The sequence below is a fragment of the Lepisma saccharinum genome, unplaced genomic scaffold (assembly GCF_977018435.1).
Source record: "Lepisma saccharinum unplaced genomic scaffold, izLepSacc3.1 HAP1_SCAFFOLD_1001, whole genome shotgun sequence".
NCBI lineage: Eukaryota > Metazoa > Arthropoda > Insecta > Zygentoma > Lepismatidae > Lepisma > Lepisma saccharinum.
The window spans coordinates 11,576-27,519 of record NW_028143651.1 but is presented as its reverse complement, the minus strand read 5'-3'; the positions used below and the strand labels follow the sequence as shown (position 1 = coordinate 27,519).

At 36.4% G+C, this 15,944-nt stretch overlaps 1 protein-coding gene across 1 annotated transcript; it reads left to right on the top strand.

Moving 5' to 3' along the window:
• Positions 1 to 1,392: 1,392 nt before the first annotated feature.
• Positions 1,393 to 10,368, top strand: LOC145983464 (uncharacterized). The gene is made up of 2 exons (XM_083116570.1): positions 1,393 to 4,659; positions 6,730 to 10,368. Exons 1-2 carry the CDS (start codon positions 1,524 to 1,526, stop codon positions 7,128 to 7,130), a joined length of 3,537 nt encoding a protein of 1,178 aa, XP_082972696.1. The 5' UTR covers positions 1,393 to 1,523; the 3' UTR covers positions 7,131 to 10,368.
• Positions 10,369 to 15,944: the final 5,576 nt, after the last annotated feature.

The following is a 15,944-nucleotide window of genomic DNA, read 5'->3' as shown; positions in this document are numbered from 1 at the left end:
GACGCCAGGGAAAAGTGACAAGAGAAGCAGCAGGCGCAAAGACGGAGGGGGGTTACGCTTGAAATTGCATTTTATATACTTCTAAATATCACTTGTATTAAGGTTAAAAATTCACTTTGGAAATATGAAAACCCCAAAGAAAATTGGGTTTTCTACTGAGGGGCTCCACCCACAGCTTTTTTCCAGGCGCCGTCACTGCATAAAGCAAATTTTACACTTTAAAGCAGTGCTTTATTTTGAGTACTAATCAGTGAAGCTGAGGAGAAGTTTCCCACTGCGTATTCTTCCGCCTGCCTGTCTGCCAGTCCGTGTCAACTAGCCGTATCTCAGAAATTACCAGAGCTCCAAATACGAAACTTGATAGGTTGATAAACCTAAGAAATACCAGCAAAAAGCATCATAGATCATCTCGATCCGAGCACCGTCTTTCCGTGAGGGACAATCGAAGTCACGTTACGTGCCGATATCTCAGAAACTGTTAATGCTACGTAATAAAATGTAATAGATCATCTCGATATAAGTTATCTGAATCGACATATCCGTCTGTCTGTGGTAGCAAATAAATCGAAAGTCAACAATCTATATATTTTTAACATTACGATATCACCGGAATTATTAGAGCTAGAAATTTGAAACTTGGTAAAAACTGAAACATCTTGGAAATACGCACCTGATGTAGTATATACGTTCTCGATTGGGCTATCCATTTGATTTTTGTAGTCAACAGTCGAAACCGATTGATAAATATATGGTAGTCAGAAAAATTATTGGAAATGAAAATAGAATTTGATGCACTGGCAGACCTACTCAATACTACTCTGAAGTGACATAAATAATATGAAGGTCCACGTATATAAGGGGGAAGGGGAGGGTCAAACAATTGAAACTCAACAATCAATATATATTTGACCGTTGAGATCCTGGAATTACTGAAACATGTAATACGTGCAATTTTGTGTTCTGAAGGCCATGTTGAACAGTCACTTCTTTCGTGAAAATGTTCTCTATTGATCCGCCCATTATCCGTTCTATTTAACAATCAAACTAACCGATATCTCTTTATTAGAGATACAAATAGAGTAGTCTGACTGTTTATAAGTTTAACCGTGGATATAACATGTTCTGATTAGTACCCATTAAGCACATCACGGTAAGATTGTGAATGCTGCTCCAACTTGATTTAAGTATTTAACAAAGTTCTCTTCGGAAAGGAAATCTGATAAAATTGGGGAATATAACCCTCCCGGTATCCCTCTCTGGTTACGCTTGTTTTCTATTTTACATAATATATAATGTTATACAATATCGCATAGAAATATTAATTACGAAGAGAAAGACGTAGTCATTTCTCAAGAAATGTTGATTTCATTAGTTTCTAAGGTGAACAAATTGTTAATATTTTTACAGGACCATCTCTGGATGACGGTGAAGAAGAAGACTCTGCCAGCAGACAGCATGCTCAAGTGACATTGGAAAGTACTGTGAAGCAAACATCTAAGAAGAGAAAATTCGAAAACATACAAATGTCACAGACAGTGAACAATTCTCCTGTAGAAGAGAGAACTGAAATATCTAGTACTGAACATGTAGTAAATGGAATTGAAAATTCTTACCAACAAAGGCAATCTTGTAAAGCAACTGCGTGTGATGAGGTGAAACGTCCGAATTATCAACCGGATTTGACAGAGATAAGCAAAGCAAAACATTTAGATAATAACCACAGAGTGGAAAATGCAATTATTTCATGTTCAAGGGAAACTGAGTGGCGTGAATGTCAAACAGACGTATATACATCCAATGCAAACAACGTACCATCTGTGAATGAAGATAAAGAAGAAGAATGGATCAACAGAAATGCTCAAGAGGCATTACAAACGTCTAAGAAGAGAAAATTGGAAGATATGCAATTGCCACATGTGGAGACAGTGAACAATTCTCCTTTACAAGATAAAACTGAAATATCTAGTACTGAACATGAAAATTCCTACCAACAAAGGCAATCTTGTAAAGCAACTGCGTGTGATGGGGTAAAACGTCCGAATTATCAACCGGATTTGACAGAGAAAAGCAAAGTAACACATTTAGCTAATAACCACAGAGTGGAAAATGCAATTATTTTATGTTCAAGGGAAACTGAGTGGTGTGAATGGCAAGAAAATATAAAGGTATCAAATTCTAACAGTATACCTATTGCAAATAATCAGTTTGAAATGGAAGACTACTCAAAGTGTTCTGATAGAAACAAAGAATATGCAAAGAAAAATATAATTGGAAACATTTCATCAAGAATAGAGAAGGATAAAACAAGGATGGTAGAAAGAATGCAACAAAATCGCAAAACAAGTAAAATTCAACAAATAAATAGATCTTTGAGACAAAAACATTTATCGTCGTCCGTGGGAAAATTTAAGAAGAGCAGTACTAATAAACACAACGGAAAAAAGGTAGAAGTGTGTACAACAATCAAGCAAAGGTCAGGCAAATCAGAGAGACTTAATTTTAATGATCAGAAATCTACATGCAGAGAGACAGCTCCATCCTTTCCAAAATTATCGGAATTTAGAAAAACAGCTATATATAAGAAAGGAAACATGGTGGTGGATGTGCTTTCTGTGGAAAATACAACAACAAACGAAGCTGGGTCATCCCTTCATGATGACTTACAATTGCAAGGAAGAGAACATGTTCAATCAACCAATCGTGTCTTGGAAAGTAACGAGGTCGAGGAAGATTCTTCAATAGACTTAACTCCTTCAGAATCTGAATATCTTCCAGACACAGATAATTCTGATACTGAAATTGAAAATTGTCTTGAATCAACTAAGAAAAATAAAGCCTTGGCGTCAGTTAATTCTGATAAGGAGAGTAAAAAGTGTAGTTATAGCGATACTTGTAATAGATCAAAGAGGATTAATGAAGAAGACACTTTGTCTTCCAGTAGTGACACGTTGGAAGTAGATATTACGAGAAAGAATGGAACTAAAAGAATATTTAATAAGAGACAACATTGTTTTTACTGTGGAGATACAATGATAAAACTTTCACGGCACCTACACAGAAAGCACATAGATGAATTAGACGTCAAGGCAGCTTTTGCATTTCCTAAGAACTCAAAGGAACGAAAGGAAGCCTTAACATTACTTAGGAACCGTGGAAATTATACTCACAATGTTGAAGTTGTGAAAAATAAGAAAGGAAAACTCATTGTTAATAGAAGGCCATATATCCAATTAGCAACACCAGAATATTTGCCATGCGAATATTGCTTCACATTGCTTGTAAAATCTAATATCTGGAGACACAAGAAAATTTGTAAATTTGCTCCGAAAAATGGACCACCTTCCAAGTATCGCCACCAAGCACGCGCTTCGCTACTGATGCCCATTTCATCAGTAGCCACTGAAGGTCTGAAGGAGAATGTTCTTGGTAGGATGGTTCAGGACAGAGTATCTCTAGTGGTTCGAAATGATGAATTGATTCTCAAATTAGGAAGCCGACTGCACAATATCCATGGTCACCTAAAACATATGCACAGTACCATCAGTAGCAAAATGAGAGAACTCGGAAGGTTTTTGATAGAAATTAGAAAACTTGACAATACAATAATCACACTACGAGACTGTATTTCACCTGCAAAATTTAAAAGTGTGATTCAAGCTGTACGTATTCTTTGTGGTTTCCAGGGAGAATCTAATACATATAAAGCTCCCTCCTTAGCACTGAAAATTGGCAATTCCCTATCTGAGACGGCAAAGATAATGAAGGCCGACGCTATAATAACTCATGATATACAAATGAAGGAGAATGCAGATGATTTCCTTCATTTGATGACATCTGAATGGAATGTTGAAATTTCAAGGAATGCCTTGAAAACTTTGGAGGAAAAGAAATGGAATACGGATGTTTTGCTGCCACTAAGAGACGATCTGCTAAAACTACAGTCGTATCTTAAGAAGGCCAAACAGGACCTCACACAGAAGATGAAAGACAATCCCGATGAATATACATGGACTTCGCTCTGTCAGGTTGTGTTAACGTACCTCATATTATTCAATCGGAGAAGAGTTGGTGAAGTTCAAAGACTGTTAACAGAAACTTACACTAAGCACAGGGTAAATAATAAATTTAATGAAGATGTATTCAACAGCTTAACTGATCTGGAAAAGAAATTGTGTCAGTCTTTAATAAGAATAGAAATACGTGGGAAGAGAGGCCGAGGCGTTCCTTTATTTCTAACACCTGGCATTGACGAATGCATGCAAATATTAATCCATACTAGAACAGTTGGAAACATCCGTGAAAGTAATCCGTATTTCTTTGCCATTCCTTCAACCCAAGATAGTTGTGTGAGGGCACACGATTGCCTAAGAAAGTTTTCTCAGGAATGTGGAGCAAAGAACCCAGCTGCATTAAGATCTACACGTTTAAGGAAACATATTGCAACCATGTCCCAATTGCTTAATCTGAAGGACTGTGAACTGGACCAAATCGCGAGACATATGGGACACGATATTCAGATCCACAGAGAATATTACAGATTGCCAGAGTCAACTGTGCAGCTCGCCAGTGTCAGCAAATTACTCCTTACATTGGATCAGAGAGGAGGACTAGAAGAGTGCAGGGGCAAATCACTGAGCGAGCTTGATGTTCAACTCCCAGGTATGAATACCACATTTATAATATATTTCACTTATGTTATATTTGTAGCATGGACTAAGTTTCCACTCGCAATATACTCACAATTCCATATTATTTTACTATCATCGTACCTTCAACAACATAAAACTTATGCATGCCTTTAAGTTCTAGATGCTAATTTTGGTTATTTTACTACACTTTGCAGCCACTTGGGGTAATCGCGATGATAAAGGAATGAAATAGATGACGGGACAAACACACACTCATGTATTGACCAGGATTTGAATCTGGAACCCCTTACGTCATAGCGCGATATGTACACCATTTCGCCACGGGCGCGGAACATGTTAGATGATGTCACATTCATTGATTACATTGATTCAGTCAGGTTTGGCAACGATAAAAAGAACGAATGACTATAGCCACTATTCTTAAAAAGAACTATTTCTATTCTTACGTTACACGAATGTAATTCCAAGAACACATGTTTGAAAACCTGAGTGTTGATCATACGTATTCCTTTCCTTTGTTACAATCAATAGGTAACACTTTGAGAGCCTTGCCCAACTCACCGACTGCTGTTCATACTTCCACTTGCTCTCAGCAGAGGTGGGAGTCACGTGTGGTCAGTACGACGAACCCCCCAGCCTGTGCAGGCTTCCGTGATCGGATTAGGCTACTCATCCATAGTTCGCCTGTTTGACACCGGTCTCATTCTGTTAATGACTCTGTTTCACAATATTAATTGAAAGTTATTGTTATTTTCAGACTTCGAGGGGGGAGGTTATCATCTTTGTAGCATAATTTACTTAAAATGAAAATCGAGACCAACTTTTATTTATAATATATACATACAAAATATCAAGTAATTATACGTTGAATGCAGGGATATCAAATATGTAAATGATTTTCGTTTTTACAAATAATCGTTACTTTATACAATGATCAGAGTACCATTTCTCAAAATTCTTATTCTGTATCAGACATATATATACATGCACATGCACACACTCCCATAATTTTGGTTTGCAAGTCATTGGTAAAAATTTAGATTATTTTTAGGCAATATATCTAATAATTTCAAATTCATCTTTTCCTTTGAATCTTCTAAATCACGCGACAGTGTTCCATTTTCGGATGATTAGGAAACCTCGATTCATTTACTCTTCAATGAATATTTCCTTTCATATAGTGTAGAAAGATTTACAATTTTCCAAATTACCACATAAATTTATAAACCCATGGAATGGGTATATTTAGGGCTGGTTTTTTTGTATTATTTTTTCAAGAATTTCGTGAAAAATATATGAAATATCGTGTTTATAGTTAAAAATATGGCAGTAATTTCGTGAAAATTTCGTGGTAATTTTTAATGCCATGCACTTATACATAATGTTACTAAATCAATGAATTATTAATTTATACAAGGCTTAATGTTTGCAACATTTATGGGAAAATAAGCTTAAAAATAGTAAATAATAAATTTCACCTTCTGAAAATCAGCCTTACTCAGTTATATTTATATTTTAGAAAAAGTGGAATGTACAAAACAATCTGTCTCTCATTTACTTTCATTCATAAAACAACATAAAAAATAATAAACTTTCAGGTTACTGTGCCTTTCCAAATGATTTCTCATTCCTTTGCAGCCAACATCTTCAAATCGAATATATTTCTTAAAAAGAAATTTGTAAAAAATGCCATTTTTTCGTTTTTATCGTAAAAATGAAAATGTTCGCAGAAACGGTAAATTTTCGCTAAAATTCGCGACAAAATTACAGCCGTGAATCAGTCACATTTGTTATAAATCGTGCATATACTACTTGCTGCGTCTCTCCGTTACATTTCGGGTTTATCGCTAATAACAAAAAAAAAAAAAAACCCTGGGCGTATTGTTATTTTTGGAGCAGGAATACATGTGTTGAAATTTCAATGAAATTATGTTTATAATTTATAGTCATTCATTACGCTGACGTTGATTTTATATCATACACGTCCCGTCCTATGGTATCTTAAATTCAATTTTCAGTTAGAAAATTGTTACCTTTCTTACATGTACACAATTAATAAAAATCACTTTTCATTTGACAGATATGGTCAGCAATGAAAGATTTGAGGAACTACAAGGCAATATTTGCAATAGCGTTGAAGAACGTTTATCTGAAACAAGTGAGGAACATACAGATATGCATACATTTGCTGAAAGTCATCCTGAAATAGAAAACATTTTTAAAAAGAAGAGAAAGCCATCTAAAAAGAAGTGGTGGTCAAGAGAGGAAGTAGAAGTAGTGTCGAACTTTTTCAAGAGGCATTTAGTTAGGGAAATAATTCCCAAGAAGGATGAGTGTGAGAGGTGTATTCAAGAAAGTAATGGGATCCTAAAAGATAGAGAATGGAAGGGTGTCAAGTATTTTATTTATTCCAGAATAACTCAGAACAAGAAATTTAAACTCAAACAATTCTCAAGTAAATCTGAATTTGAAAGAAACTAGAAAGTATTTTCATGTTTTATTAAAAGAATCAGTTAACAATGAATCTCTCATGTGATTGATGCATTTTATACACAAGTTTAAGGAATAAATTGAGAGTAAATATAATGTTTATATTGTCCGACGCATAGTCAGAAAGAGAATAACATAATGCTCAATTGCACAGTTTTCTAAAATTATAGAAAGAAAAATTATTTTAAAATAGCAAATAATTAATGGTTGTTTTTGTAGAGTGTGAACAACTACTTCTGATCTTTGTTAGAATTGTGATAAGAAAAAAAATATTTGCAGTCACCAAATTTTTATTTCGTTAATTTTAATATTTATTGTCACAAATATCACGTGCTTGAATGCAAACGTTCATACATGGTTGCAGTTGCAATTGTAGAAAATTGCTAAATATTGACAAGCAACACCAACTGCAGTGAATGGAGGAGTTAAGAACTCTTGCAGAAGAAATAAAAACTATTAGAGTTTCTCTCTCACATGAAGCTAGTGTTCTTTTTGCATTAAATTGAGAACTTTCTATACGCACAAGCGATATTTCTATAGGAGTGTAATATTAAATTATTAAAACAAATGTTTAAATTCTTTTTTATGTCCATAGTTCATTAATCTTCAATCCAACATGAAACTGTAAATTAATATCATATGGCAGAGAATTTTGTGTAAACACATAGAAGAATATCTTGTGTTGCTATGATAAATAAGTGTGCATTTTGGTACAATAAGATTCACCATTCTGCGCCATAAAAAGTAAAAAATACTCCTCATTGTAGCTTTTGTTAGGAATAATTTATTCCTAATTTGTTTGCAATTAGTTATTTCTATAATGTGTGTAAAAAAACTTGCTTTGAGTAAAGCGTTTCTAAAGCAAATATTCATAGCTACATGTATTCATATAACTTAGTATTTTTTAAATGTTAATTCATCAGATATTTCTAAATATAATAAAAGCCTGCCTATTAATAATGTTTTCCCTTTCAAATTTGAGATGTAAGGTACGTAATGTTAAGTAATTCACTAGAAGTGAAGAGGGAATTACAATATTACTATATCCTATTAGTCAACCAATGCAATAGAGCGCTCTATAGTCCGATATTAATAGTTAAACGCAGCATGGGGTTCTACGCGAATGTCACAGTCACAGATTTTCTTTAATTTTAACTTATGTTTTGGGACAATAAGTATTTACCTTCAAAATGTGAGTCTTGATGTTGTGAAATAAGAATAATCACGAACTGCTACAACATCTAAAAACCTCGTGGTAATAATTAGTTTTCAATTGCTTAGTTTATGTAAGTGTGTTTACAAAATGTCTTACTCCAAATACAGAATTTATTGGGGCAAATATTCATTCATCCGTTCACATAATTTTGTAACTTTTTATATTGTGTTCGCAAGGTGATTTTTTAAAAATATAAACGTGTATGTTACTTACAAGTGTCATAGTCTACCTACATCTGATCTTGTCATACAATGTTTACATAATATCTCTACTTTGAATGATGATAGAAGTTACTAGAAATTGATACGTGTGTATCGGAAGTGTCGATTTTAGAAAATATACAGGGTGGCTCAAAAAGTCATTTAACACTCCCGGTACAAGGCCACTGTAGCGCGCAACTTGGAAATGGTGATGACCAATCGTTATCAGGCCAAGGGGGAACCACATTGACGCTACCCACGTGGTCGGCGGCCATTTTGATGTCTTCCATCTTGAATTCAACTTCAGAATTTTAAATGGGAAGGGGGTGATATGATATATCAAAGCAGGCTAGAATTTCACGAGAAATGCAATGGTGAAGGTTTTTTCGATGTATCTTTAACCAGTAAAAAGTTATGACTGAATTCTTGTACCAATTTACTCCTTTTCGAGGTGTTAGAAAAATGCCTTAAAATTTGTTTATAATGCATCAAGATCAAAGTGATGTCTAGGGAGAAAAGTTCACATGCCATTGCACAAGATTTTAATCGGATACATCCACATAGAGCTGCGTATTATGAATGGTTGTCGCGAACAATTTACAGTGTGACGCTTCCATTAAATGAAAAGTCCTTCACAGTGACAAGGCTAATGTTTATGATCATAAGGAAGTTCATAAACTGAATATTCGACCCTTGTCATCTGATAACTAACGTTGGACAGAAACTGCTTCACAACGTTCCCATAGTGTTCTGGTGTTCCTCGCTATTGAAAAAAAACCCTGTAAAAAGTACCTTCTTCCATAAGCAAGGATGAAAAAACCTGTTTATTTAACAATTCCAAGTAGCCCTAAGCACTTAAGGTTCCGTTGATAGAAAATTGACTAACCAGTCGTGTTCCACACAGCACGGCACACCATTAACTTACCAGCACTAACCATTCAGCTTTGATCTGTCGAAAATGGGTTATCAGATAAAAAAGCATCGAATATTCTGTTTATGAACTTCCTTATGAACATAAACATTAGCCTTGTCACTGTGAAGGACTTTTCATTTAATGGAAGCGTCACACTGTAATTCTTCGCGACAACCATTCATAATGCACAGCTCATCATGGATGTATCCGATTAAAATCTTGTGCAGTGGCATGCGAACTTCTCTCCCTAGACGTCTCTTTGATCTCGATGCATTACCGATGAGCTAAACAAATTTTAAGGCATTTTTCTAACACCTCGAAAAGGAGTAAATTGGTACCAAAATTCAGTCATAACTTTTTACTTGTTAAAGATCCATAAAAAAAAAACCTCCACCATTGCATTTCTCGTGAAATTCTAGCCTGATTTGATATATCATATCACCCCCTTCCCATTTAAAATTCTGAAGTTGAATTCAAGATGTCGAACATCAAGATGGCCGCCGACCATGCGGGTGGTGTCAATGTGGTACCCTCTTGGCTTGATAACGATTGGTCATCACCATTTTCATGTTGCGCGCTGCAGTGGCTTTGTACCGAGGGTGTTAAGTGACTTTTTGAGACACCCTGTATATGATTCGTAGTGATATTGAAAAGATGTAATATTACATAAAGAAACTAGCAATATTGTATAATTTGTTGAAAGGTACAATTTCAAAATGAAAGGTAGACATTATTCTGTATTTGCTCTATGTATATGCCATATATGTAACATTCAATCACTTAAATAAGTGTTTATTGTGCATTCTGATATTAATAGTTTAACAATGTTCTACATAATATGTAAATTAACTTCAGAGCTAGCATTAAAAAAATCCTATGGAATATACACGGAATTAAATTCCTTAAGGAAATTATGGGTTTTATTGCACAATGGATATCACTATACCTTGCTTTAACAATTTGTGAAACCTTTGAAGTAGAGTAGTGCTGGAAGAGGGTTTCTCTCGAGCGCCAAATAGTTCGTACGGACGACGCTGGATAGCGTACGGAATTGAGATCAGCTTCGCTCGAGCTAATAACTCTAAAAACGAGTGATATAACCATATATTTGTAGTAGTGGACCCTTAAATATGCATCGTAAGGTGAGAGACGCATTGAAATTGAAACGTAAGTAAACATTGTAATTATCTCCTTGATAAAATGTATATGGTATTTGAAAATGAAACATATGGTTATGGGCTGAAACTGAAAGCACAGTTATTTTACATACATGTGTCTACGTTTATTGTCAGATTAAAATGTTATTCCATTGTAAACACTCGAGCGTGGGAGCCTCGAACAAGTACGAGCGAGAGAAAGTAGTTCCCACAGTACTCTACACTCGACCCTGCAGTATGGCTGTGGGATTTGTTGAACTTAAAGATGTCCAAAATACCAACCAACATGACGTATTATTGCATTTTAGTTTGGACATAGAAACTATGTAAGATAGAAAAATCGCAATGCCTACCTAATAGAAGTATGTAGCAGCATACAGCGTAAAGGATGTCGATATCCATTTGTGTATTAGTATCAAACAATCCATGGGCAACCATTGAAATCTCATTAATTTTTGATATCTTTGATAATTTTTTATCTCACATTTGAAGACACAGATTGAGCGAGACATAAAATATGTTATAATACCATATCATGTAATACAACTTTCAGTACACAAAATGTTATATTTGAATGTCCAACAGTTTCCGATCAAATAGAAGGAATTTATTGTTTGGATAATTGACTAACGGAAGGAACCAAAAGAGAACATTTTGACGAGAGAAATTTATGTTCAACGCGTCCTCTCGCACACCAAATTACACGTTTTGGGACTTTATTGAATTCCAATACACAAAAGATTAAACATCTTTCGTTTTGTCGATTCTAATAGAGAAGAGGACACATAGAATGAAGTCCCTACAGACCTACTTCTCGATAACACCAATGCTACCTTCTATTCACAAAATTAATCAGGTGAAATTCATGATATTGATATGTTGTTTTTTAAGTCCACTTTATGCACAGTAAGGCTAATCGGGACTGGACGTACAGTTTAAAGTGGGATCCGAACCACTTGTGCCTCCACCGGGTATCGAACCCGGGACCCCTTGATTACAAGGCGACGACGATACCACTGCACCATGGGGAGGCCCTGTGAAATTCATGAGAATGTTAGAAAGTTGCCGCATTGATTGATTGATTGATTTGCTTTATTTTACTTCGCTTTTTGTGCCACTGTTAGCTCATTTGCAAAGATGGGAATGAGTGATGATATGATGAAATGGATGAATGGACACTCACAAACATTCATGTCCAGGCCCGGAATTCGAAACCCGCGACCCATGGCGTCGTAGCGCGATGTGCTAACCACTCCGCCACTGGGGTCGGCTAATTGAATAAAAGTAATGGCATCTGTATGATAGTATAATAGCTGCGGTTGCTAAGCTAGCGTCTCATTACTATGCGAGAGACTCGGTCCGATCTCCGGCGGGGAAACCGGGATTTTATCCACCTGTTCAAGCGGCTCCGGCACACACCCAGCGTCGTATAAAGTGGGTATCTGTAGGAAACTCTGTGGAGTAAAGGCGGATAGGGGTGTGGTGCTGATCACATCAGCCCCACCTTCGGCCATGATCAAGAAAGTGTGGGGTCCTAACTCCACACCCTGTATACGCCTTCATGGCGTTGTGCAAAGCACAGGGGAACACTTTATATTTTGTGTTAGTAATAAAACGAAGGTTGGGGGGATGTTTTAAGACAGGGGGTAAAGAGTGGAATTTTATACAGGGGGGAAAAAGAGTGGAATTTTATGAAGGTTTTTAAATGAGTTTCGGAGTGTGCGAATTAACGGGGGTGGTGAGGATGCCGGGGATTTCTCCGCCGCAATAAATTTTATACCCTGCAAAAGAAAGTTGTTATTATCCATGCCAGGGTGTTTTTTATCCTTCTAAATGAAAATGGAATTGAAAGAATATATGTAGTATTCCTTGTCCAATATATAACGTTATATAGCCCCAATCCCACTGACTCACTGACATAAATGTTCTCCATGAAGGAAGCCCCGGAGGCAAAAAATGCCCGATTACGACCACCCATGAAATCGTCCCAAAAGGCCGAGAAAATTAAGAAATCGCTCAATCGGCCCTTCCTTAAGGGTGAAAATGCCCTTTTTTCACGTCCTTAGCAACCGTTGCCACGGGCATTTTTTGCAGCACACATTGTTTCCTTCAATTCTTAATTGTCGAGATACATTATATTTCTCACAGATCTACAACACACAGATGAATCAACTCCTGGCTTTGAAAAAGTGGCTCAAACAAGGTTGGCGTCTACACAAGAAGAAGTTTCAGCCCAGACACAATTACGTATGCATTGTTATACTCAATGCGAGAATATCTACATCGCGCTTGTTTTAACTAAATGTTTAGGAGTATAATAACACAATACTTTATAGTTTGCCGTGCCTGATGTTGTCCAAGGAAACGGTCGTTGTTAGAGAACTTAAAAGAAAGTTTATTTTTACTCCAAAAACTACTGTAAGGGAATTATGCTAGACTTTTCAAATTTCAAAATACGAGCGTCAGAATTTATTACAGATGCAAGGTAGGAATTTGAGGGGAATGAAGGAAAACAATTATTATCCAATTACCTTTAAAAATGTGAAAATGACAAAAGACGTAAATATTGCATTTTCAATTTAGTGTCGCTAATGAATTCGTTTATGCAAAACATCCAACTAATTATCTTGAAACGGCTATTACTTACTCATTTTATTATTAAGAAATTAAACAATACAATTTTGAATATTTGTACCTTATTAGAGCCCATACACACATAAAGTTACTTTCTAAACTTTTCAAATTAGCGAACATATACACTTGTTCCCTTCATCCAATACAACATGCAGACATTTTGCCCCATCTACTAGCATAATAAGATTACGCCCACAACGTGGCCGAAGGTCACGCATGTGAGCGTACAAGACGTGGCCAAAGGCCACGTCGAAAGTACTCTAGTCTTAGCTATATAACAGACACGATTGAAAAATCATTTGTCCATTAATGGTCCAGTCATAAGATTTTTCTGGCCAAAAGTATGTAGCTTTGTGGATTAAGGAAGGACACCATTCTGAAACTGACAACCTCACCGTGCCGAGACAACAGAAGGCTGTTTTCCACTCAAGTTTTCATGGCATAGTCCTGATATTTTACACGTATTAAAGTGTTCACAAGAAACTCGTAGGTAGGTAAGACTGGCATTAAGTATGAACTTGGCATTATAAATTTGGTCACGTTTTCGGTGTTACTAATTCGATAGCTTTCTTCGTGTATGAGTTTGGGTTTACTTAGAATCAGGAGCGCTGCCAGGATCCACTGCAGCACCCTTGTTCAAAACCCATGATGAAAACCCATGATGAACCATTGCCTCCCCGATGGCGCAGTGGTAGCGTCCTCTCCTTGTAATCGATACCCGGTGGAGGCACAAGTGGTTCGGATCCCACTTTAAACTGTAGGTCCAGTCCCAATTAGCCTTACTGTGCATAAAGTGGACTTAAAACAACAAATCAACCAACCAACCATGATGAACCGAACTCTTATTGTTACGAATACGAACCCATATATTACATTATTACTTGTTAAACCATGTCATATTCAGCGTAGAACACTTTCGAAGTGAGACATACAACAGGTAAGCAAGCCATTAATCCTAATGTGACATTAAAGCCACATTTACTTTAGTGTTGGCAGCGGTCTCTACAAAGATCAGCAACTGTTGTGCTTCTTTCGTCATTATTGTTTTAAGAATTGTTTCCACTTATGTCAATTCAGCTTCTGGCCCTTGTGTGTTTTTCATAATTAATTAACTACTACAGCTTATCATTATTTTGAAATTCGAACAAAGTGAGGTAGTTATATTTTTTGTTTCGCTTACTTACCATGCGAGAGACCCGGGTTCGATCCCCGGGGAGGGAGAAACGTGATTTTTTTCCACCTGTTCAAACCGCTAATGCGCCCACCCAGCGTCGTACAAAGTGGGTACCTGGAGGAAACTCTGGAGGGTAAAGGCGGCCAGGGGTGTGATGCTGATCAGTATCACATCACCCCCACCTTCGACCGTGACCAAGAAAGTGTGGGACTCTAACCCCACACCCCCTATACGCCTTCGTGGCGTGGTGCATAGCACAGGGGTGCACTTTACATTTTTTGTTCCTTTTTTTATATCTTGAAGAATGTCGTGAGAAATGAATATTGTGCAATTTCATACCCTAAAACAATTTTCCCTCCCGTATAGAAAATGTCAAAATTCAAGGTATCACAGTTCATTTTTCGTGAAAGTGAAGCATGGTAAGTTCGGAGTACTATATCTTTTGGAAAGCAACAACAACCTGAACTTCTATTTTGATATAGTACATACATTCAAGCGTTTTGATGGGGCATTGTTGCTTTCCATTGTTATGTGGCAACAAAGAGAGTCCAAAATACAGTTTTTGACTGATTTCGGCCCTTAATATCTTGGTTAAGCAACACTACCCAAAATTTTGTTTACTAGACATAGAAGCTTACTATTAGAACAAGATTCCTGAAATAGTAAATTACTTCGATATTGACGCTGTTAGCAGATATAACCCTTTAAATACAAAAGATTTGCAAAATCGGAAACTTTAGAATTAGAGTTATCTCAAAACAGCAAAAGGGAAGGAGAAAACTCGGTATAACATCTTGTAGCTGAATGTATGTACTAACACATGAGAATGAAAAGTCAATATGGTCTTCTCCCATTTTTGAGAAAATGTTTTTCAAAATGTTAAGAAATAAATGTCAATGTAAATTATCACACTTCCTCCCATATCGGAAAGAGGAACTGCCCTTTCTCCTCTCCCTCTTTGTTCCAAATGGAACAGTTCGTGTCTGGGACAGTTTTTCTTTCTTTGATGGGTAGCGTAGTATTAATGCCACCTCTTTCTAATCAACGGGTCCCGGATTTGATGCAAGGTGGAGGTACAAGTTGTTCGGATTCCACTTTAAAGTGCAAGTCACCAGTCTCGATAAGCCTTTATGTGCATAAAGAGGGTTTAAAAACTAAACTCTACCTAACTCTACATACAGTGGCGTACCAAGAACTCTGAAATGGGGGAGGGGGACATGTGCATTTTTTAATAGTCAGCCATCATTTTGCCACCTTTTCCTGCCTTTGACATTCTTTTTACTGGGCAAAAGGGGGCTATGATATCCTCCACCAACCATTTTTGGCACGCCACTGTATATATATTTTTTGGAATTTATGCGATAAGAGTATGTTTGTAAAAGATTCTGTATTATTGTACCAAACAAAAGAGAACTTTCTTGTAAAAGTCTGTACTTGTAACACTATACTGTGTGCGAGATTCCCAAAATAAACCAATTTCAATTCACGGAAGGCCTTGAAGCGGACCTTCG

Coding starts and splice junctions, on each gene's coding strand:
- LOC145983464 (XM_083116570.1), top strand. CDS start 1,524: ATGTCACAGACAGTGAACAATTCTCCTGTAGAAGAGAGAACTGAAATA. Junction 4,660..6,729: donor GCTTGATGTTCAACTCCCAG/GTATGAATACCA, acceptor TTCATTTGACAG/ATATGGTCAGCAATGAAAGA.